Source organism: Scleropages formosus, chromosome 24 (genome assembly GCF_900964775.1).
Source record: "Scleropages formosus chromosome 24, fSclFor1.1, whole genome shotgun sequence".
In the NCBI taxonomy this organism is placed as follows: Eukaryota; Metazoa; Chordata; class Actinopteri; order Osteoglossiformes; family Osteoglossidae; genus Scleropages; species Scleropages formosus.
The window spans coordinates 15,456,041-15,481,804 of NC_041829.1; the positions used below are offsets into that span (position 1 = coordinate 15,456,041).

The 25,764-nt window shown below is 43.0% G+C and overlaps 1 protein-coding gene across 1 annotated transcript in view; it reads left to right on the forward strand.

Annotated features, from left to right (window-relative positions):
• Positions 1 to 648: 648 nt before the first annotated feature.
• Positions 649 to 25,764, forward strand: part of LOC108939742 (inactive carboxypeptidase-like protein X2) — a 46,730-nt gene continuing 21,614 nt past the window's right edge. Inside the window, exons 1-4 of the mRNA XM_018761332.2 lie at positions 649 to 964; positions 7,646 to 7,750; positions 14,874 to 14,983; positions 18,787 to 18,926. Of these exons, the coding sequence (XP_018616848.2) occupies positions 655 to 964; positions 7,646 to 7,750; positions 14,874 to 14,983; positions 18,787 to 18,926 (665 nt within the window). The 5' untranslated portion in view covers positions 649 to 654. The remainder of the gene's footprint in view (positions 965 to 7,645; positions 7,751 to 14,873; positions 14,984 to 18,786; positions 18,927 to 25,764) is intronic.

Consider the following 25,764-nt stretch of genomic DNA (forward strand, 5'->3'; position numbering starts at 1 on the left):
GAACCTGGAGGAACAGCCGTTATGATGCAGTTCTGGATGGTAATTGGGTCTGATGCCTTGGAAAAAAAAAAAGAAAAAAACCTTGCAGGGAAAACAAACTTTCCTCATATTCCAGTGGCACCAGCTCCAGCCTGAGAGGGAGGGGATGCATGGAAGCGGATCCTGCCAAACTGTCTTTCGGGCTCCACAGAGTGCAGACGAAGCCGTGAGCGAGCGCGCGTGCGTGCGTGCGTGTGTGTGTGTGTGTGTGTTCCGGGGAGATGCGGATTTGATTACCCCGTGTCTGCAACGAGCACATCCAGCCTCTGCGAAGCACCTCGGGGGGACCCCAGGAGGGACGTCCAGCGTGACTTTACCAACTTCCGAGCTCACCACACCTGCCAGCATTCAGAGCAGAAAATCCATCTCTCTCTTTCTTTCTCTCTCTCCCTCTGTCGCTCTCAGCCTCTCCTCTCTTTTTCTTACGGATTCACATGGACCCCCTGGATCTGCAGCTGTCGTCAGTGTCTCCTCACCGCTGGAGAAGTTTGTGAACTCGGTGCCGGCGCGGGGGTGAGAGTCCGGGAGGGCAGCGGCCCATAGACGGCCCCCCCGCTTGAAACAGGACTCACCCCCCCACCCCCCCCCCCCCGCTGCCCTTTCCCCCCGCTTCCAATGCCCCCCCTGGGGAAAAGGGGGTATCCCCTAACACACCTTGCTCTCACCCTGCTGGGAGTGCTTACTCTGCTCCTGCTGGATGGTGCCGGCGGCCTCATCGCGGATGACGAGGACTACTACATGCAGGAGCTGCTCACACGGGAGCACTACTACCGCATCCCGGAGGAGAACTTGACCCCCCCGGAGGAGCTGGAGCGGGACTGGGGCGCCCGCATCCTCCAGAGTCCCAAAGCCGCCGAAAAAGAGCCGAAGGCCAAGCGGGAGAATGGGAGGCACCCGGACAGAGCGGCTGCGGATGCAACGCCAGGTATTCTTCCCTTCTTCCACCCAGCAGCTTCTATTTTCCCTTCTTCTCCCCCCCACGAGACAGCTGCTGCCTCGTAACTTCCCGAGGGGCATCGCGGCTTTTTGGTGCAAAGTTTGAAAAAAAAAAAAAAATTTATAGGAGTAAAGTAAATTGCCCCCCCCCTCCCCCCCCCAAAAAAAAAAAAAAAAAACAGCACAGTAAAACTTTAAGAGCAGGCTGAAATTGTTGTTGTTCTGGACGTTTCCTAGTAAAAATCTTGGAATGGTTTCGTAGCTACAGCCGTCGCAAGTCATAAATCGCGCCTTAAAGAGCTTTACGGCTTACAATTCTGACGATAACATTCTGTATTTGACTCGCTAACTTGCTCCTGGGTGAAGCGACCGCCGTCTCGGTGCTGCGCGCTCCGCACCCCGCGGAGATCTCTCGCCAACAGGGGGCAGCAGAGGGGGGCCCGTCGCTGAGCCGCCGTTACGTCATGACGAATCCTCCGTCAGGCTAATCTCCCCCAAAGCCAGAGATCACAAGTAATAAACAGTTAGTGGTTACTCTTTGGGGATATAAAACGTTGGCTAAATTCTTTGAACTTGTCAGACACTCTGTAAAAAATACTTCTGAAACCAAACCGGCCACAAAATATCGTGTAGCGATGAAAAGAAAAGGCTTTTTTTTTGCTGTCGGAGCTCCTCATGCCGGAGGCACAAGATCTGCTTCCAGCGGGAGGAGAGTGAGCTGCTCTTTCGAAGGAGAAACTTTTAGGTTCCAGCATAATCGGTTGGGCCTACGTGAGCGTGTGGTCTTTGTTCTGCTCCAATGACCCCCCCCCCCCCCCCCCCCCCAAAGCTGCATTGTGGGAACAATTAAGACGATAAACAATTCACATGCATTAATGCTGCATTGTGTTATAGGGCTTTGTAATATATTTTCACTAATTTCGCACATTATTCGTATTAAAATGACACAACAGGTAACAATGTAAACGTGACACAATGGCACAGCGAGTAACGCTGGTGTCTCACAGCACCTGGGTGGTGCGAGAGGACGTGGGTTCGACCCCCACTCGGTCTGTTTGGAGTTTGCATGTCCTCCCTGTGTCTGTGTGGGATTCCTCCGGGTGCTCTGGTTTCCTCCCACACTCCAAAGACATGCTGTTCAGGTTCCCCCATAGTGTGTGAGTAACAGAGAGAGAGAGTGTGTTCCACTGATGTATGGATGAGTGACTGAGTGTGTAAGTAGAGTTCATTGGAAGTCGCTTTGAAGAAAAGCATCTGCTAAGTAAATAAATGTAACACCGTGCAGTGTTGTAGTTATGTTTTCGTGCTGTGCTTTTATTCTTACTCTATTTTTTAAATCTGCTGTCTTTTGCTTTTCCTTTTCACACCACCAGAGCAGTCACTTTTTCTCTTGCTCCTCACTGTAAATAAAAAGAAATTTGAAGGGTATCAGAAAAAAAAAGTTTTGTCAACAAAACACAGTCGTCGCAGAAACCCAATCGTTGAATGAGAGGCGAACAATAGCAGTTATGGTGTCTTGTAGCCGTGCGACCAGCCCGTGTTATTGTACTACAGATGGCGCGGTCGGCACTGGACCGAATGTCAGGACTTGAAAATAATATAATAATGTTAGTAGGACGGTCGTGAGCCCTGGTGGTCGTTACTCGCATATGTTGTGAGCCAAGGACCACCCACCGGAGCTGTACCTTACCTAACTTACTCTGCTGACTCAGTTTTAACCACGTGAGGAAAATGGTGGGACTTTGGCCGGTACTTCTGTGTGCAGTTTGCATGTTCTCCCCGTGTTTGCGTGGGCTTCCTCCCACGGTTCAAATTGTGTGAAAGAATTCAGAGGTAAACCACTTCTGTACCCTACCTTACCTTGGAAACGGCACGAGTGGTCGTCATGGTCACCGAATTTGACTTGCCAGCACTTACTGTACCCCTACCTTTGTACATACAATGCAGTACAGCCAAGAAGGACTGGGGGTGGGGGGATTGTTGTTGCTTCACTCTTTGATAAAAATATACCAGCAATTTAGAAGGACCTTAAAAGAAAATTAAAAAAAACACAACAACAGCAGGCAGCACCATGGTTCCAGTTGTTGCTTTTGGACTTGAAGGACCAAGGTTTGAATGAAACCTCCTGCTACAGAACCCTTAAGCAAGGTACTTACCCTAATCCAATAACCCTGCAAGCTGCTTCGGAGAAAATCATCTGCACAATAAATTGCTTTTATTTGCTGAACAGACACTTCTCTCCAAAGCGACTGCCAACGAACTCTATATAGTGTTATCAGCCCACATACACTATTCACCAAGGTGACTTATGCTGCTAGATACACTACTTACAAGGGGTTACTCATCCATACATCAGTGGAACACACTCTCTCTGTCACTCACACACTGTGGGTGAACCTGAACAGCATGTCTTTGGAGTGTGGGAGGAAACCAGAGCACCCGGAAGACTTACACTGCTAGATCCAGCACTTGCCATAGGTCACTCATCCATACATCAGTGGAACAAACACACTCTCTCTGTCACTCTCACCCTCTGGCAGAACCTGAACAGCATGTCTTTGGAGTGTGGGAGGAAACCAGAGCACCTGGAGGAATCCCACACAGACACGGGGAGAACATGCAAACTCCACACAGACCGAGCAGGGATCAAACCCAGAACCTCATGCACCACCCAGGCACTGTGAAACAGCAACGCTACTTGCTGTACCACTCGGTGAATAGATGAGATGAACATAAATGTGAAAATACAATCGACGTAAACGTTTAAAAGTCTGACAGAAGTGAACATGGTGAGAAGAAATGTGAACAGACTGATGCAGGCAGTCGAGATAGAAACCCGACTAAGGCGTGGAGCCCAGAATGTTCTCTTGCATCAAAGGGAAAGAAAACCAGAACTACTGTGAAGCTCAAACTAGATATCAATCAGGGAGTGAAGGCTTTGGTCGGTTTTGAAGCTACAAAAAGTTAGCCACAAGCTGCTTATTAACACTTAAATATTTATTTGTTTCAATGCATTCATATGCACCGTTTATGGATGCTCTCGTTTATAGAACGGAAGAATTTTTACTGTACCCGTTCAAGGTAAGTACCTCAACCAAGGGCACTAAGCAGGAGGTGGGACCCGAACCCAGGGCATTGTCATTGGCAGTGCTGTTCCTCATACGGGCGAGTGCCAACGCGACCCTGACGATGCTAATGACGTCAGACATGGCTCTCATGGTCATCGGGAGGAGCTGAACTTTAGCGACGGATTTATTGGCCCCATCAGGCCCCAAGGGGTTTTCCTGCTTTCCTGCCCCCTGCAGATGGCTTTTCTCGGGGAGGTAGCGAGCACTTAGCGCTGCTGTGATCTCACATCAAGACCGTCTGCTCTCCGAAACCCACCCTGACAGCCGTGGGAAACAGACGCCGTGGCCCCGCGGAGACAGGGAAAGTCTGAGTGCACGATGAAGCCCGGCTCCAGCTCAGCACCTGCGCATGATTCACCGGCCCTCTGTCCAGTTTACCCTTTGTGGTTTGGATGATGTGATTCAGTAATGACCGAAAAAATAAGATCGCGGATAGACGCGGCTGAAATGAGTTTTCTCCGCAGGGTGGTGGGACTCACTCTCCGGGACAGGGTGAGGAGTTCGGCCATCCGGGAGGAACTCGGAGCCACTGCTCCTCCACGTTGAGAGGAGCCAGTTGAGGTGGTTCGGGCATCTCATAAGGATGCCCCCTGGGCGCCTCCCTTTGGTGGTACACCAGGCACGGCCAACTGGTACGAGGCCCCGAGGTCGGCCCAGGACCCACTGGAGAGATTACATCTCCCAATTGGCCTGGGAGCGGCTGGGGATCCCCCAGGTTAAGCTGGAGGAAGTTGCGGGGGACAGGGGTGTCTGGGCTGCTCTGTTCTCCCTATTGCCACTGCGACCCTAGTAGGACTAGGTGGCCAAGAAAATGAATGGATGGATGGATGGATGGATGGATGGATGGATGGATGGATGGATGGATGATGTGATTTAAACATCCCAGCACTGATTTTCAAGTGCTTCTCTTCTTTCTCTGCAGACGTACATTTGGTTTAAAAATGCTTCTCGCTGTTGCAGAAGGTCACTTCTTATTCTACCGACTGGTAAATGGCGCTTTGCTGGAAAATATAAATAAACGTTTCAGTTATTACAGAGGAGAGCTGACACTGAAAGAGCGATGGAAGGGACGAATGTTTGACGGTGAAATGTCCCAGTTCGAACAAAGAGTCCTCTCAGCAAGGACACTGCTGTAGTAACGTGTCTAAGGTGCCTCTGTTAAATGCATCTGCCTCGCGGTCTTCATTTGTTTGCCTCATGTTGTATGACAGCTGCCAACAAGACCACCTCGCTGGGTCAAAAAGTTTTACAGGACGCTGGGCGGCACATCTTACACGTTGTTCCACACCAGCCCCGGTGCTCATCTCCTCTTAGTGCTCCGGTACTCATTCTCCCCTGTGTGCATCAACACTCTACCGTCTCCCTTATTCCTTAAAACCGTCATCTAGCGGCACACTTCCACTCCCATTGTCCTTCTTTTTTTTCTCAAGACTTCATCAGATTCTGTTCTTCAGAGACAGAAGGAAGTGGTAAAGCATGTTTGGACATTCAGGGAAGGTCACGTGTTCATACATGTAACATTTTCGTAATAGTCCCATTTGGAATCCCTACGTATAAAGTTTTAGTTTGGCAAAACTCTGCCTACTGTGATGTTCAACTAACATGATATCCTACGCGGTGGGTAAACTCCTTCACTGTCGTCATGTTCTGTGTGTGTCCACAGTAAGGGGCAGCAGATGGTGTGGTAGTGTCAGAGCTGAACCTTTTGGACTCACAGGTCACAGGTTTGAATCCCACGGTACCAAAGTAATTACCCTACAATGTGCCGGTAAAAATTTTCCAGCTGTACAAAAGGGTAAATTGCTGTAAGTTGCCATTGCACATTACTTAAAAAGATAATTCCATTTGTGCTGCATAATTGCATTTCATTTAAACGAAAACTATCAAGGAATAAATAACATATGAATAAATGTCTATGTTGCGATGTAACGGTTCCCTTTCTCCTGCCTTGGATTTTTTTATATTGGTTTTCATTATCAAGCCTCTGATGGGCTCTGAACTCACAAAGAGACACAAACCTCTTGGCCTTCACAAGGACTTATTCATTATTTTTATTTTTTATGTATTTTTTCCTTATTTTCATCAACCCTCTCTCCAATGCAGGGTCACTGTTATATGGAGCCTATTATGGAAACACAGGGTGTGAAGCAGGGTACACCCAGGAAGGGACACCACTCCATTGCAGGGCAATCACACACACTCATTCACTGACACACACCCACCAGTTCAAGGAAATTTAGTCACCAGTCTGTTTGAAACATATGTTCGGATTGTGTGCAGAATTCCACGTGAACACCAGGAAGAACGTGCAAACGCCACACAGACTGAACCGGAACCCAGGTTTAAACCCACTAGGTACTGTGAGACACTGTTTTTATTTTGAGTCAGACTAATATTTTAGTTTGGCGTCAGCAGAGGTTTTAATGTAGATTTTAACTCTGTATTTAGGAATATAAATTTGAATTAGTGTTAAGAATATTAAGTACTATATTAATTAATATTAATTCTTAGGGTACAGCACACACTTAATCCTTAAAACTTTCACGTCTTTCACTTCTGACATTAGTGTGGATTACAATCCAAGCATAACCTTGGGTAATTCTTTTTTTTCCCTCTTTAGCTAATGATTGAACGTAGTAATTTCACAACTTCTCATGAGTCACTAAAGGACTGGCTCTCTCTCCACCTTTTTGTCCTGCTAATAACCATTAACTTATAATAGTTTTTTCTTACAATCCATGTGCTTTTCCTTACAACCAGCTGTTTCTCAGCCCGATTTTATTGCATTCTATTATTTCATTAGCGCCCCACATTTCGTTGAAGGGTGTGCATTATATTTCATTCTCTGAGCGAAGAATCACAGCAATGTAATTGGCCATTGTGCCAAAAATAATTCCTTTTCACTTGCGTCGGAACACGAAGCACATGCATGGTGTTCCTAAGAAATCAGCGCAGGACATCATGCCGGACTTACCAGTTTGTCTCTAGTGTATTTATATTCTGAGCACCATAATAACTTTAGATTTCACTCAGCATGTTCCGGTAAATACGGCTTTACTCTTGACGCCTGACCAAGCTGCCTTCTGTTAGAAGCCCAGCTCCTAAATCAGTATACCACAAAAGTGCACAAAATCTTGAGAGTTCTTTATGTAATGCATGACACTTCATGTCAACGTTGTATGAGTCTGTGGGTGATGGTGGCACAGGTACAGCATTGATGCACTGACACAGTGCTACCAAGGTTTTCTCCTGATACATCACCAGTCTATCAGACAGCCTTGGAACCCATACAATCTCCGAAAAGTCACACGAGCAACAGAGCGAAATGCAAGAACCTTCCATCTGGACTGTAGTTGAGCCGTTGGGTGTAGGTGCAATCCTCTGAAGAGCACAGTATTTTAGCATGTTCACAGCAAACCCAACGTGTCCTTCCCTACCTGCGTCTTCGTTCTCTCCGTATGGGTACATGGCAGCTTTCCGCTTTTCCTTCGACTGCTTTGACGCTATTGTCCTGATTTTTCTCTGCTCCTTTTCAATTGCAGGAAAGAACGGAAATAATAACAAAGTTCCAAAGAATAAGAAGGGGGGTCTGAAAACTCCAAACAGTGCCAGTGAAGGGGAGAAGCACTACAAGCCTGTCAAAGAGAGTAAGTAAGAGATGATCCAGCCCTGGAGTGTGTCTGAATAAAGCGTAAACACCTACCCTAAGAACAACGTAAATCTATATTGACTGACTGGAGGTTTTTGTTCAAAACCTCCAGTCAGTTGACACCAACCGCGAAAGCCTACGGATTTTGGTAAATCTATGTTGTTGGGAGATGGGATGGATATAAGGGGGGCAGCTGGGAGTGTAGGTGTTGGAGTTGCTGCCTTTGGATCCAAAGGTCATAGGTCTGATCCCCACCTCCAGCTATAGTACCCAGGAACAAGGTACCTACCCTAAATTGCTCCAATAAAATCACCCAGCTGTAAAAATGTGTAAATAATTGTAAGCTTGTAACTGTAATAATTGTAACCTTAACATTGTAAGGTGCTTTGGAGAAAGCATCGGCTAAATATAACTGTATGCCTCCAACCTTTAATGGTATTAGACAAAATCTGCATACATGGGTGAGACAAATGAGGTAATGGTGCTTGGTCCGTATCCAACCAGAGCAGACTTTTCCAATGTTTTCTCTGAGGAAACGCAGCGCTCGACAAGGAGGCACGCGCACTGCATTAAACCAAGTGACAGATGCATCCCGCCCTGTTTGAAGATGAAACGTTTGGTCCGCTTGCCCTGGATCATGTTCCGATTGTTGAACAGAAGGCACAGTGTTCTCAACTCCAGCGCCAGTTGTCCATTAGCCACTTTAGATTGCGTGTCTCCGACGAGTCCAGGCAGCAGCACCGTCTTATTTTCATTGGCTCCCGTTCTTGTCTGGTTGCGGATTAAGTCAACGAAATGTGTCAGTGTTGTATTGTTGAGGGGAAAAAAAAGAAGGTTGCCACTTAAAGGTTGTTGCCGTGGTAAGAATACCTCAGTGGAAAACAGTACAAAGTAATAACACAAAGGTGACCTGTTTGTGATGTGATAACTGTAATAACTCAGCAGAAATGTGTTGATGCTGTAGGCTGAGATGATTATTTCCTAGGGCAAAATTAAAGGAAAATTAAAGCAGGTGAACTGAGATGGAGATAAACTACAGCATCTCACCTGTTTTAAACATAAGGAGAGCATCATCTCTTCTCCTTCTTTCGTCATGACAGGAAACAAGCGACACGTTCCTTAAGCGTTCACGATTTCAAACATTTAATCAGGTGTATCGGCAGATCGACCGAGCACATCTTATGTAATTTTTACAGCAATAAATGTCAGGATGAGTTTTTGGGGGAAAAAAAAGACAAACTCTTCTGCTTCAGCACTTTGTTTGCATGATATAATCGGTATGATGACTCACACAAGGTCAATACTCGTGCAGAGACATCCTGAAATAGGACGTATAAGACCAAGGCTGTTAAAATGTAACGCAGCTGTTCAAATAAAGCAGAGTTCATAAAAATATGTCTGTTCAAAGGTGGACAATTAAATATAAATTTAATCGCTGTAATAAATTACAAAATCTGTGTAGGGAAACGCTGGTGTATAGCATAAAGCACAAGGAGCAAAAATTGCTACCGATCTGAAAACAATATGGAAAGAATCAAATAACTGCCGCATTTTTTGTTTCGCAGCAGAAAAAACCTGAAATTCCAGAAATTTCGGACATCAAGGCGTTGTGAAGGTTGTGATAATGGAATACCTCTGTTCATCTAACGTAGTAGTTTTATCAGTGGGTTTAAGTCTAAATTGTTTCAACAGATTTATATTTTCTTCTTTCTCTCTTTGATTTCCTTGTTCTATTACCATGCATAATTTAAATGACAAAATAGCCATAAAATTTTGTCAAGTCCATTAGGCTACGTTATCTTAATTACTTCTTTTAATGATTTCACAGTTTTGTCGTGGCATTAATTAGACAGGTCTATTCTAAAAAGACTTAAGGGATACTTGAGATATGGAGCAACTGATGAGTTCCCCAACAGCAGATTCAGTTCACGAGTTCTCAGTTGGTAAGATGACCTCCAACTAATCGCCTCCAAAGAATAGTCGAAAAGGTTCCTAAAGTTATATATATAACTTTTTAATTCCTGGGGACATTTTTAGGGAAGTTAATTCATATAAACAGTCCTCTTTTAAGTGCAGCTGTGTGGCACTGGCATTTGGGAGCTTTTATTTCAGTGACAGTGATTCAGGGCAGAGTCAGACTAGTTAAATCATGTGGTTGCTGTAGTTTGCTCTTCTGTTTGGTGAAATCATACTTGGAAAGATGGAGGCTCCACTGACTCATTTGAATTTTGGTTGATATTTAGAGAGCTTCTGCGGCAGTCTGGAGCAAATATTAAACGACATCATGATTCGATTTTGTGTTCCACTTCTGACGATGCCACTAATGGTGGGAAAATCTTGAAATGTAAATGAATGCTGTAGGTATTTAAACCCAAATGCCATAAAAATCGGGTGTCTTTAAATTTGGGTGATCCAGTGATACACTCATGTCTACTGATTTTATTACTTTATAAAGTAAAACAGTGACAAAAACACAATTTGCAAATGCAATGAGCAGAGACAGCCAGGCTCTGAAAATATTTAATTGCAAATTTCATTTAAGGTTATTTTCTTCAAAGCGAAACAAAAACAATGAAGGAAAATCTCTTTGTACGTTCTTGTTAAAGTGTTTTATTTCAGTTTATTTTTTTGCAATAATTTTGTGCAATAACTGATTCCCTGTTACCGTTTCCTTATTTTGTGAATGTTCTAAAATCTAAAAAAATCCACAAATCATATGTATATTTAAACATTCAACTTTTTAAATCTTAACTAATCAAATCCAGTTTGCCAGCCATGGGAATTTAGTGCATCCAATGATAAACAGTAAACATAAATGCATTACAGAATCCACCATGTCTTGTATTTTTCAGGGTTTCATATCATCCACCTTAAGGCCCCTGGTAATTAAAAGCAATGTATCTCACTATTTGTTGCCATTTAAATGAAAAATATGATTTTGCCTCTATCACTGAATGCTTAAATAGCTTCTATTATTATTCTGACTCTGCGTAATCTGGACATTTAGTCGGAGCAACGTGTTTTAATATGTAGATATAATATAAGATTTAATTTGTAGATATAAAAGACCCATAATGCAATGGAAAACTTGTAATGCCTTTCATTTGCCAGGCCCACAGGGAGAAAGCACTCCGTTCAATCTCATGTGACACATGACTCATGGTTTTCCTCCGGGGGTTTGTTTGTTTCATCGCGCTCTGAATTCACAGAATGACACATAGAGTAGCACACGTATCAATGGTAAGACAAAGACAAAATGATAATTAAGTGTTGATTTTTGGGCAACACTTTATTGCATCTGGGAGCTGAGTCGTAGGATGACACGAGCTGGAATGCGAGTGACAAAGTGTAATAAATTCAGCTTTGCCTCTTGGATTCAATGTGGTGAAAAATCAACCCATTGGGTCGTTGTGCCTCTTGTGGCAGATAGCTGTTCCAAGGATTCAATTCCTGTCCCCCGAGGGAAAACCGCTGCAAACATCGTTCTAGGGTGGCTTCCTCTGCTCTAACCGTTTCCGCTGTTCAGTCGAGGACAGTTTTGGCCATGGGACGGTGGACTAACGAAAACCATGTGCAGTGATGCTGTATGTACGTCAACAGAAGGACTGATGCAGAAGAGGAAATACCTGCTTTGAAATCCCAAAGCTGTGGTTTGGAGGCAGAAGGATTGAATCGAGGAGCTGTTAGCTATCAGCTCTCCGCAAAAACCAAACTTGATGGCACTTTACAAGGGAGTCAAGGAAAATTCCAGAATGCTCCGATCGCACGATGGGTCCCAATAAGCGATTCCCAAGATCAATCAGAAGCTAGGAAGTACTGCTTGGCAGGCTCAGCCAAACAGTGAGATCCCCAGCGCATTAAGAATTTGCTGTATTTTCCATTGGTGAAAAATTTATCGTTTATTTTGCTTGGAGGTTACGTGGAGCACATTGAAAGAATTAACGGCTTTGCTACATTTCCCCCTTAAGAATTCGGATTCATAGATCCGTCCATAAAATACACCTAACGTATAGCACTGTCTGTTAATGCAGTAGCTAGCTAAGAAAATCGTTAAATTTCTATTATTTTGTTAACTGTCTTGCCATCGAAACCTCCTTGAGAATGACTGAGCACAAACCCTACACTGCATTTCAACTGTTTACAGAAACAGTCATGTCATTTATAAGTCTTGATGCTTTTGTGCTGCTACAAGCATCCGTGTTGCTGCTCTTTTTTGCCACGCTGCTTGGATTTATTCTATTTCGGCCAAAGTGAGATTCACAAGGGTGATGGACATGTTGGGATTCGTTCATAGCACTTTTGCATTTCAAATGAGCTATCGCTTCTGGTTCTTTTTGGTGGGGGTTTAGGCAACAGATGCCTCTCCCTACCCAAGGTTCCCTGTGGTCTTGTATGCAAATTCTGATAATCTTTCACTGAAGGATCTGCCGTCAGTCAAGTCCATCATCTCACAAGCTTGTGCACCATCATCATCATTAAACCTGCCTTGAATAAGCCTTTTTGTGAAAAATGTAACACAACCACGTTATTGCCAGATTAATGATAAAAATTTGTCTATTCCGTAACATACCGATAAAAAATATTGCTATATGTTAAAAAAGCAGTCCATGGGCAACTGATACCTGTCTGAGCTGGGGGAACTTTTCTAAAAATTCTGAAATACGCATTAAGTGTATCCAGTACTACATCTAGTGTACTTGTGTACTGAAAGATGTGTTACCTTGACAACAAACCAATTTGCCCCTGTTTTTCTTGATGAAAATTAAATAATTAGTTTATTTTACTCTACTTTAAATCAATCATAATTAAACAACTGAACAATAACATTTTAATGCAGCATTTTATTCTCTCCAATGGGCCATAATTGTTCACCCTTCAGAAACAGCCTCTGAAGGATTCCTGCAGTTAAAAACATGATGTGCATTGGAACATGACCTCAAAACTTGCTTTTCCCTTCAAACGGTGCATCTTTTCTTCACCTCTATTGTTTTTACCGAACATTTTATATGAGGAAAAATTTTACAGATTTAAATCTTCTCGAGTTTGAATGTTTTCCCTTGAGGGTTGAGGTAGCCATTTGGGTAGGTTGGAGGTCAAGGACAGCAGGGTTGCTTTTTTTGATGGAAACTTAGCCATTTTAACTCATAAAAAACTCAGCCAAAACCAGAATGGGGACGTGGCTTCAATTAAGAAAAAGACAAAAAGCAAATACAGACAAAGGCAAACTCCATACACTCTTCACCAGCTCACATCGTCTTCACTTGGGTTTCATCAAGGTGCTCCTGTTTCCTCCCAAAGTTCAAAGACATGTGTTTGAGGTGAAATGGTGACTTTAAATTGCCTGTTGTGTGTCTGTGTGTATGTGGTAGTGAATGAGTGTGGGTTTCTGCCTTGTGATGGATTGGAGATCAATTCAGGATGTAGGATGCCTCATGCATTTTGAGTCCAGAATATACTGTGGACCATCACAACCCAGCTCTGCACAAGGGATTACTGATGATGGACACTCATGGATAGCAACCTGGATGTCCTGTCCAGGTTGTACCTCACTCGCCTTGCATGTAGTGCTTCCTGGGTATACTCCGGGTCACCGTCACCCTAAAATGGACAAATGGTTGACGAAATCTAAGTAAAACAAGTAAAGAGAAGAGAAACACCCTGCAATAGATATGTTGGTTTCCAATCAGATAGGAAAACAGAAGCTTGAACGCTAGCAGATACATATCATCTCACCTGCAAATGATACCAGACATCTGTCAATAAGCATTCAGTGAGGCAGAAGAAAACGTTTATTTGTAAGTGTAGGCTGCATTCATCCATGACATCTGCTAACAGCATTCTTATTTCTTTTATATTCCTGGGGGCCACCTCAAGACTTTACATAACACTTCAGTTGGACACTTCTTAATTTTTGTCAGAAACTGAATTTGTGAAGGCAGCAATTGACATTTTAAGTTTTGCCACCTTTTTTTGTTTGCATATCTTGTGACACTAAGCAAAGTATCCAAAAGAAGATTTGTAAGGCTGACAGATTCAGTGCTGCTCGTTGCTTATCTCAGTATGAGTTATGAGCGTTACATCTCTTACAAGGAATTCTAATGACGTTTAAATGCCTGTAAACAGTGAAATCAAGCATTATTGATTTTTTTTTTCCGCCACTTTTGGAAAATTATACTTTCGGAAGATACTGGACAGACAGGTCGTTGATGGTGCTGGGTCTCATAAGACCTTTGAAATCTTTGTATTATTCATGTGAGGAATCTGGCGTTGTGTCAACCCCTAGTACTGTTGCTTGAAACAATTACCTAATGACTGTACAAAGCACTGCATGAAAATTTATTGCAATTAACTTGCACAATATTAGTTTATCATTCTCAAAATGTGGTCTGTTTAAAACATGCTCGTATAATTATTGAGCTGACAGTTTTCTCCATTACTTACTCATTTATGCAGCTGGGTGAAGCAATTTAGAGTAAGTACTTTACTCAATGCTGTTATAGCCAGAGGTGAGGATTGAACCTAAGACCTATGGGTCTAAAGGCAGCAGCTGGAACTACAATGCTACCAGCTAAAGGATGTTATTGTATGTAACAGTAGTAATGATTATTATATTATGTTAGACCTTTACTGCTTTACTATTCGTTGACCGTGGTATTCTACAGAGTAGTAGTTAAGTAATCTGTGCGTTCTTTGGCTCAGTTGTGTGGAGTTTCAGTGTTACTGCTGTGCTCATGTGGGTTTTGAGGGCTTGGGTTTCCTCCCACAGTCCAGAGACTTGTGTTTCAGGTGAACTTGTGACTCTGTATTGCCCTTGAAGTGTGTATGTGTAAGTGAAGAGAGTGTGTATGATTAGACTGTGTCTAACTGGTGTCCTGAAACAGGTGTACCCTACCACAGATAGTATGCTTTCTGGATAGGCTCTTGAAAAACCACAACCTGAGCCAATCCATTGGATGGATGGATGGATGGATGAATGGATGGATATCTTTACCAATAAACATTTACTGAAGGCTGCTGTAGTTAGATTGTTTTGTTCCGATAGATGTAATGACCAATGATGTGCCTTCGACATTTACATGCCTTTTGGATAAGAACTAGTGTGTCTGTGTTTATTCCACCAGAATGCCCCCCCATGGGGTTGGAGACTCTGAAAATTGATGACTTCCAGCTCCATGCCTCCACAATGCGGCGCTACAGCTTGGGAGCGCACCGAGGGCGTCTGAATATCCAGGTAACTTACATTTTAAGGCTCTTAGAACATCCTAAACAATATGTACCTCATGTCTGCTTGTTTATCTGGACATGCAGTCAAATACGTGTGACTCAAACGAGGTAGCAGTTTGCTACTACTTTTGGACTCAGAGTCCTCTGGTTCGCTCAAGACTAATGTTGTATTCTGTATTACTCTTGAACAAGGTACTTGCCCTGAATTGCTCCAATAGAAATTACCCTAGGGGGGGTGTGGTGGTGCAGCGGGTTTGGCTGAGTCCTGCTCTCTGGCTGGTCTGGGGTTTGAAACCCGCTTGGGGTGCCTTGTGATGGACTGGCGTCCCGTCCTGGGTGTGTCTCCTCCCCTTTCAGCCCCGCACCCTCCACTGCCGGGTTGGGCTCCGGTTCGCCGCAACCTCGCTTGGGAAAAGCGGCATCAGCAAGTGTGTTTGTGAGAAATTACCCTACTGTATAAAAGGGTAAATTAATTATAGGTAGCTTGACATTGTAAGTTGCTTTGGAGGGAAATGTCAGTGAAAAAAATTAATGCAAATGCAGAAACCTCTCTGCAGACAGCCAGTATGAGAGCAAAGTACATAACATAAGCTTAACTTATATTCATGAAAATTTGTCTGAAAAGACCCAGTATGTCTCACTGGTACTTTCGTTAATGATATAGTAAATTATTGAACAAAATGATAGAAATTACATTTACATTTATTCATTTAGCAGACGCTTTTGTCCAAAGCAATGTACATCTCAGCGAAAATGCAATTTGTACATTACATTAGGCGCAAGAGACATGGCTGCAGACATGTGATTCTTAAGTAAACCTAGTTTGTTACTTTCCACTTGATGCACCGATGTTCATCACTCAAGTAGGTGCATAAAACACAGGATAGATGAATCCTGATCACCTTCCTACAATTTTTTTTTTTGTGAGGTACGCAAGCATTTACATACAATACAGGAGAAGCGGCTCTGTAAAGGGTTACCTGGGGATGATCATAAAGTTACGGTGGATGAACGTTGACATCGTACATGAGCTAGAGAGATGTTAGGTGAAGTGAGTCTGGAAGAGGTGAGTTTTCAGACCCTTCTTGAATGAAGACAGAGTTTCAGCAGTTCTGAGTGAGAGGGGGAGGTCATTCCACCACAACGGAGCCAGAACCGAGAATTAAGAGCATCTTTTTTCTAATCTATTTCGCATACTTTTTCTTTCTTAAATACAACGGAAATGTTAATGCTCCGCAGCACCTAACAGGTATAACATATTGTTTCACAGTTTGCAATGATTTAACCTGACACGTCTATAAATGTGTAGTATAAGTAGCAGGCCTTTTCATGCATGTTTTCCACACATACTGGTTGTATAACTTTATGATGTTTAATGAAATGAGGACTGACAAAATATGAATCCCAGAACAACACACTTCCTTCCTCTGAAAACTACAAACCAGGGACCCGCAAAAATAATTTTTTTGGAAGTTGATTTCTTTTAAGTCTGGGTTGCCATGGAGACAAAGGAACTTTCATATTGCAGTGGTAAGACTGTGTATTTACAGACCCCTTTAAGTACTTTAAAAAGAAGATCAAATATGATCCAATAAATGTTTTACATCTGACAAGTGCAGAACAGGCTTAAAACTATTCAGTTTGAAACATGATAAACTTCAGAGCTTGCTTGAATTTTAAGGTAATGCTCCAACATTTTGTATTTCATAAGCGGCTTTATGCTGCGAGTTCCCTATTGGATGGCTTTTTTAGGAATCGGTTTTATTTAGTAGTCTAAACCAGACCACAATACGGTGCAAATCAGGATGCCACTCCACAATTTCCTGTATGAGAACAATAGTTTTTTTATTAATATATTATTAAACTTTTAGTCTTTATCCTTATTTGGCTATATTACAGTGCAATTCACTATTAACATATTCAATGAAAGATTAAACAAAAAAAAAACAAAACACATATTTAAAGACATTAAAAACATTATTAATTTACCACTCTTTTTCCCAATAGGAAAATAAGATCATAGATGTTTCTGGATTTCCTTTTCAATCTGTCCCAGATGAATCAAATAAAAGCACGGTGATTTCTGGTCTATTGAGTTATTTTACTGTCGATATGTAAATTTTGAACACCATCAGTTTGCATCCATAAGATTAATTGCAGCACTTCCAAAACTGAAGAAACCTAAACTGTTAGCATGCAGATAACTAAGCAACTATTTTAATGTAGAGGTAGTTTATGCTCATTAAAATAAAATCCTTCCTAAACATTACAAAAAAAAAAGATAAAATTGGGGGACAAAAGAAAAAAAAAAGGGACGATTCCCCCTGATTTAATGAAACTGGAATGACAATTGCGAGAAGAAGAATGTCTTCTGAAAGAGAGTATACGTCACGATATAAACTCGAATCCTGTCGGCCGCTGGTCTCATCATTTGGTCTCGCGGCTTCTGGAACACATTACGATAATGACTTACACATGCCGTGGTGCGCAGTATCCATAGACAACCCAACAAACAAACCCTTTGTGCCTCATGTTTACATATGCATTCAGACTCAGCGCCTGTGTTACATTAGGCTTTTGGAGTATTAGGGTAAAGCTTTAAAACAATTCAAATAAGCGTCCCCAAGTCAAAGCTGTTGACGCAGAAACGGTCACAAATGGTCAATGAGACCAACGTCAAACGGAGACACTTTTCGCTTGCTTCCCTGTTTAAAAACTAGTTCCGCTGTAAGAATTTTCCTTGTTTAAGTGCCTGGTCCTGCATATTTGGGTGACACCCTTCCCAGTGTGCATTACCTTGTTATTTTAATGAATATTGAGAAGAATATGAAGCGTATTTTTCAATGAAATCATCATATTTCTAATTTTATCTTTATTAACTTTTCAGATTTTTGCATACCTCCTTCATAGGTCATAGTGTCAATCTGAATTGTACTTGAAGCTGTTTTGCTTCGAGGGTGTTGTAATCTGCTTCGCATATACAGAACGTTGCCATGTGACTCCATCTGATCCCTATCCGCAAGACTGTTCATGTTATTGATTACCAAGACACTGCATTTTTACTAAATATCTATAATAATAATGCATTCCTATCCACTGTGCCAGTGATAATGAAGATTAATGTGTCTTATTTTTGTAGATACCCTAAATTAAGTGATGCTAAAAAAAAGGGATACACATGCAAGCCATTCCTGAACTGCTTAACCCAGCTACGGGGCTGATTGCGGATAGCACGCCTAATAGATCAGTGACGAGCAAACGCTCCTCGTGAGACGCATCCACGCGCTCTGGTTATGCTCAGGGCTCTGTTGTAAATTGCACGGAGCCTCCTTCCAGAAACCTCTGTGATCTTCGCCAGCAGATTTCGTGCCCAAGCTGATCGTGTCACAGATCCCCGATTTCTCCGCTGGAAGGGTTTGAAAGGAAGAAACCCACCGAAACCCGCAAGTTTTCGATTTTTTTTTTTTTTTTCCCCAGAAAAACAATTTTTGTAACACATTTTGTATCCCTGTGGTCTGCATTTCAGCTTGGACTTAAGCCCATCCCACCATTCATCTTGGCAATAGGACCATGCCTGTTCTTTGTCTGAGCTCTAAGATGCACTCTACACTCCGTCTGGGCTATATCACCTAGATATATGACTCAACCTGCCTTTCTTCTATAGGACCCAACTTGTTCTCTACTGTTCTGGCCCACAGAACCCAGTCCATGCTCCATCATATCCATAGTGTATCACTAAGCCTGAACTGTCCATCCTTCTCTACTTCATATCCATAGCACTACTTTTAGCTTCTCTTCCGTCCTCTACAGGCCGGCATCTATGAGGACGAGTTTTACGAGGGCGCCTGGTGCGCTGGCAGGAATGACCCGCTGCAGTGGTTCGAGGTGGATGCCAGGCGGCTGACGAAGTTCACTGGGGTCATCACGCAAGGCAGGAGCTCCCTCTGGTCGTGAGTGCAACACCCATTCACAACCATTCTTCTCTCTATTGCTTTGGAACCACCAGTGAACCGCAGGACCGGCTTGAGCTCTTCTTATTTACACCTTATTAAGAACATGTTCACACCACTTGTTACCATTTAATTGTACAGCAGATGTTTAAATCAGAGGGGAGTGATGCAGCTTACGGTTTCGCAGATTGTTTATGCAACGGGATATTTTGCCAACAATAACTGAAGCCGAACACTGCGGTTGTTTCAGGATTTAGTACCAGAAACTCTCCAGCCACTCGAACCCGCAGCCTTGTTCCACATCCACATTGCTGTTTGCAGCTCTAACAGTTTTATATCGCTATTCTAACTGGGTTATATGAGGTACTGTATATAAGACTTTCTCAAAAATGCCTGACATACTTTCACCAGTCTTAAATGAGCAAATGTCAGAAGAAACTGAATAATGTCTTTTAATGCATTTAGCTTTAAAGAAGGCATGCTTGATTAATGCTTTTGCTTGTAATTCTTGGCCATGACCACTGGATGCTTACGATTGGTCCCCGGGGCCAACGCGGCCCTTGCAGAACTTGGATTAGGGGTTCAAAGCCATTACACAGTCTAAAGCAATTATGCCTCCGGCCCCCCGTTCCTGACTGCACTCTAAAGAAATCGGATGGCATCAGCGCAGCGTCAACACGGCGGCACCTTGCCCGATGAACTCGGAGACACATGACAGCTGCTGAGAAATATTCTGTGATGACGGAGTCGTAAAGGGGAGGGGTCAGAAAAGGGAGGAGTCAGAAAGAAGGGGATGGGCTTTGCTTGGTGGCAGTGGATCTACTCACCCTTGTGACACCTTAGGGGTGTTTCCAATATAAATTTGTTTCCTTGATCATTTGCAGCACGTGCTGCGAATGCATGTCTTCGACACCCATCAGGCCTTTAAATCATTCCTCAGGTTTTGTATTTACCTGACGCTTTTCTCCAAAGCAACTTACGGTGTTAAGTTGCTTGCAATTATTTACCCATTTATACAGCTGGGCAGGTTTTCTGAAGCAATTTAGGGTAGGTACCTTAGGTACTACAGTTGGAGGTGGGATTCAAACCTGCAACCTGGGTCTAAAGGTACCAGCTGAAACTTTATATATTAAACCAGATGCATTTTTAATTCACTGAAAACACATTTTTAGTATTAAAATGCTTTTTTAAAATATCAGTTTAAAAAAAAGATCACAAGACTGGGACTTTCTGGCTCTCTGGTGTCTGTAGCTCAGTAGCAGTTAGAAACCATCAACACTGGCCAAGTAAAAACAAGAGGCAGTGTTAGAATTTTAGTATTTGTACCAATGAAAACCTCACATAATTATGTTAATCAACTTTTCTGCTTGGGTGAATCTTAATTCCTGTCTGTGACAGCTGCTTTTTTAAAGGGAGAAATTAAATGAGCACAAATGTCTAACTGAAAGCGCTTCCTGCTTCCATGTTCAAAACTTCACGTGGTTTAACTTGTCCTACAGTATCCTTACTTTCTCATTAATATTTGACATTTAAGGAAATTGTGAAACACCCTTCACCGAGGTCATTTCTTTCATATGAAACCTTGTAAAACAAATGTGCAGCATAATCGTTTCTTTAATACATGGGCGGCACGGTGGCACGGCGAGTAGCGCTGCTGTCTCACAGCACCTGGGAGGTGCGAGAGGACGTGGGTTGATCCCCTCTTGGTCTGTGTGGAGCTTGCATGTTCTCACCGTGTCTGCGTGGGTTTTGTCCAGGTGCTCTGGTTTCCTCCCACACTCCAAAGACACGCTGTTCAGGTTCCCCCATAGTGTGTCAGTTCCACTGATGTATGGACGAGTGACCCACTCTAAGTAGTGTATCTAGCAGTGTAAATCACCTTGGTGAATAAGATGTGTGGGCTGATAACACTACATAGAGTTCACTGGAAGTCGCTTTGGAGAAAAGTGTCTGCTAAAAAAATAAATGTAACACCGTGCAGTATAATCAGCCACATATGTAAGTGGTATTGTTGTATATTGTTGCTCTGCAGACAGAGCACATTTCCTCCTCAGAAAGCTTCAAGGATGCGTTAGATCCATAGAGCCACCGGCTATTAATCAGAAATGTCCATTTACAGTGGATATAATTTTGCGTGCTTTATTAAAATTCCCCACATTATTCCATCATACCGCTCCCACTGATTATCCTTTGATATAGTCCTTGGCTGTTAGTGCTTTCATTAGGGAAATAGCATCTTGATTAACATACTAAATACAAGAGTTTGATATTCATATCTGTAAAATGAGGTTTACTTAATTTATTTAATTAATCTTGTCTCTGTTGAAAGGTTCTTTGTGCTGTCTGCATATTTTTTTTTTCTGAAATGTGGTGCTATCTTTAAAAAATGTGCTCGGAACGTAGAGCTTGGAATAGGAAGCAAATATTAGACATCTCCTCAGGGTTTATACAGTGTTCAGAGGAGGTGTTGAAAACATTAGTACAGCAAAAATAAGTCCAAAGATAGAAGAGATCTTAATGCACAAATGCCAGTCATCTGTATGTGCGATCAAAGCCAATCTGAGCCAAAGAGGAGTAGGTGAACGGAGAAGGTTAATTGATTTCGAGGCTGTAAATGAACACGTTTATGCAGATGAGAAATTTTTTCCTCTGATGCTTTGAAATTAACAAAAAAAAAAGCCACTGGGTTCCAGGGAGACTGAAGTGGAAGGTTGCTTTCCTGATTCCTTTATCTTGGTTTATTTTCAGACGATGATTGACGCCCTAGCTTCACATCTTTAATGGACGTGATTTTTTTTTCTAAATAATGGTCTCAAATTTCTAAAATAATGGTCTCCAATTATGTAGCTTTTAAATGATAAAACATGAGTAATCCACCTGTACTTTTCAGAAAGTTTCCTTGCGAACATAAGGTCAAGAGGTCGTCATTCATTAATCCATCTTAACATTTGAAGACTTCTGTATAACTTGTGAGGTTTTGAGATCTCCAAGTTTTCAGTAGATTTCTCTCTTCTGACCATCAATAATTACTAATAATTCAGCTCAAGCCACTACGCTACAACTGTCCCCAATTACAAATAATTGGGGACAGTTGTAGTGTACTGGCTTGAGCTGCTGCCTTTGAACCCCAAGGTCACAGGTTTGATTCCCACCTCCAGCTGTAGTATCCTAGAGCCGAAGCGGCACAGTACTACAACGAGTAGCGCTGCTGTCTCACAGCGTCTGGGTTATGCAAGAGGAGATGGGTTCAATCCCCACTTAGTCTGTGTGGGATTTGCATGATTTGTGTGTGGGATTCTCCTGGGTGCTCTGGTTTCCTCCCACAGTCCAAAGACATGCTGTTCAGGTTCCCCCATAGTGTGTGAGTGACAGAGAGTGTGTGTTCCACTGATGTATGGATGAGTGACCCAGTGTAAGTAGTGTATCTAGCAGTGTAAGTCACGTTGGTATATAAGGTGTGTGGGCCAATAACACTACACGGAGTTCATTGGAAGTCACTTGGAGAAAAGCGTCTGCTAAATAAATACAAAGGTAAATATTAATTCTAGTCTAAATCTTTCGATTAGAGCAATTAGTTATTTTTATATCTTTTTAATGTACAAACTGGAGAAGATGCATTGGGATCTAACACCTAAATCAACCAAAACCTTGATTTTTATCGAGTTTGGTGGCATCAGCTCGGTCACTGGTATACAGTTTCAGTCCCAGAATGCTCTTCTTCCCTCCCCTCTCTAGCCGCTCCCCAGCCATCCTCCTCCCCTCGGTGATTCCTCCCCTTTCTGGTGCTTCCCATTGATGACTCAGTGAGCACAGAATGTTCCCAGTTGCACTCGACCTGGCGTAGAATCAAAAACTGCATCTTCACCAGAATTTGATGTGAAGCGTCATTGCTTCATTTTATTTTGTTTGTAAATGCCTAAGATCAGAAAGAAACTCCAGCGATTTCACAAATACGCTGGAATGTGAGCTTGACGTTGCTTTTTCACATTGCTGGTTTAGCATCATTTCAGTCCGAAATTTTTGAAGCCACAGGAAACCATGGCAACCCTGGGCGCATTTCTCAAAATATGCTTGTGCTCCCTGTGACAAAGAAGTGTTGGCGAGGAGGGTCTTTGTTGTCTCCACCTGATAACAGCACCCCATCACACCAGCAGATGCTCTTCTAGAGACGCAACCCACTCTTAAGGTCCTAATAAAAGGGTACAATGGAGCTCTGGTCTCCACTAAGGACCATCAGTCATAGCCCGCTGTGAATTATCTGTGCGGTCGGTGTCACCTGTACGAGCTGTCTTTTGACGTTCTAAAGAGTGCCTGTGGCAACCCAATCTTCGTTTAAGAATGTAAATTTGAGTATTATCTTAGTACTGCGTACTATGCGACTGTCAAAGTGTTTTCCCCAGTGCTGTGCTGCTCTTAAATGCTCCAGATTGCATATTAAGGAAGTTTACGTCTATAGGAAAGCATCTTACTTTATCGCTAAAAACAGCCTGCTGATGTTTATAGTGTATAATGTGTATATAAAGCGCTGCTGTCTCACAGTGCCAGGGTGGTGCGGAAGGATGTGGGTTCGATCCCTGCTCAGTCTGTGCTGAGTTTGCTTCTTCTCCCCGTGTCTGTGTGGGTTTCCTCTGGGTGCTCTGGTTTCCTCCCACAGTCCAAAGACATGCTGTTCAGGTTCCCCATTGTGTTTGAGTGACACAGAGTGTGTTCCACTGATGTATGGATGAGTGACCCAGCGTAAGTAGGGTATCTAGCAGTGTAAGTCACCGTGGTGAATAAGGTGTGTGGGCTGGTAACACTAAACAGAGTTCATTGGAAGTCGCTTTGGAGGAAAGTGTCTGCAAAGTAAATAAATGTAAATAATGACCCCATTACTTCATAACTTTTTTAAAATTGTATTTGCCTCTAACTCTTCAGCTGTTCTGATAATTATCCTTTCCACATTGTGCATTCCTCCCGTGGTACTTTGAGGTGATCCAGAGGATCTTTGACTTGCAAAATGCAGAAGAAACTCCTCGTCCCTTTTACAGCCGGCTGATTTCACCATCCACACATCGACCCGTGCGCCCAGCCGCCCGCCCACCGTCGCTCCTTTCTTCCCCAACCACCACAACCTCACAGTAGAGGGAAAGAGAGAGAGAGAGAGAGAGAGAGAGAGAGAGAGACCGTGGCATCTGAGGGCAATACCTTTCAGCAATTATCTGCAGAGCACTAGCACTGCCGCTCCAGCAGAGGACAGCTCATTATAGCATTTAGTTAATTAGCAGCACGGGGGCGAGGGGAATCCATGCAGCGCTCATCTTCTCTCGGCAGGGCCCCGAAGAAAGTGGGTTCCTCTGTATTTCGAGAACTCCGCTATTGTGTGCGATGGAATAGATTCTTTGTGTGTCACAGACAGCTCACTCCCTCTATTCGGTTCTCAGCATCAATTGCTGCTGTAGGTTCCTGGCTCTTCACAGAAAAGGTAAATAGATTTCCGAAATGCAAATACGTTCCATGGGCTAAAAGCCACATCTGTGAAAAGTCACCGGTAAAGCCACGCATTGTGATCGCCACGTCTGTGTGTTTCCTTTTCTCTGCATATGGATAGTGTGAATGTACTCCTGCAAACATGATGGCAGGTCTGAGACTTCGAAAGGAGGGTCTGTCCAATACATTCATTAGGAGGTGAAAACCTGGTTCTCTTTTTGCCCATCGTCTCTTGTACAGAACAAGTAAAAATTGAAAAAAAAGAGTAAGGACTTGCATCTATTCCTTTTAGTTTCCCTGTGGATCTTTTCAGTAACACCAGCTGGGGTCGGTACTGTATATTCCATTAGTTGCTTGTCTTTACTTAACATATGTTAAAGTGAAAGAGCAGGGTGGTATGGTGGCACAGCAAGCAGTGCTGCCATCTCACAGCACCTGTGTGGGTCAAGAGGATGTGGGTTTGATTCCTGCTCAGTCTGTGTGGAGTTTGCATGTTCTCTCCGTGTCTGAATGGGTTTGCTCTGGGTGCTCTGGTTTCCTCCCACAGTCCAAAGACATGCTATTCAGGTTCCCCCATAGTGTGTGAGTGACAGAGAGTGTGTGTGTGTGTTCCACTGATGTATAGATGAGTGACCCAGTGTAAGTAGTGTATCTTGCAGTGTAAGTCACTGTGGTGAATAAGGTGTGTGGGCTGGCAACACTAAACAGAGTTCATTGGAAGTCACTTTGGAAAAAAGCGTCTGCTAAATAAATAAATGTAAAATGTTATGCCTATCTGCAACGCTACCCAGTCGGTCCCTAATTTTTAAACTTAACCAGGACTGTGAATTAGTTTGTTCCTCAAAAATTTGTGAATTAATTGCAACATGGAGCAGGGCAGGTACTTTTAATTCCATATGCAATATGTGTTACGAGAATTACGTCCGTACTTCTAGGTCTTCATCTGATGCTTTGGAGCAGCATCTTCTAATTGTTTAAATGTAGATGTCTGCAGTGTGGAGAGCTCCGCAGGGTGGGAGGCAACAGCAGGGTTTTTTGGAGCAGTGAGCCGGGGTGGCTTGTGCACGTGGCTCATTGTTCTGAGTCCCCAGGTAGAGGTATTTACAATAAGGTGCACACATGACACTTATAATACCCAAAGCAATTGTAACACTAAGAAATAAAACCACCTTTGTAATTAACAGAAAAAAAGACAATATACATTGTCAATTATTTACCATGAAGCAGAGACAGCGGCTGCGTATCAACTCGTTGCTGGAGGTTTTATGCGGAATTTCAGGTCGACGGAGAGGTTGCACTTCACTGACTGCTCAAAACGGGTAGATGTGGAAACCAGAAGATCATCTATAGCATGTTCCCTTTTTTTTTT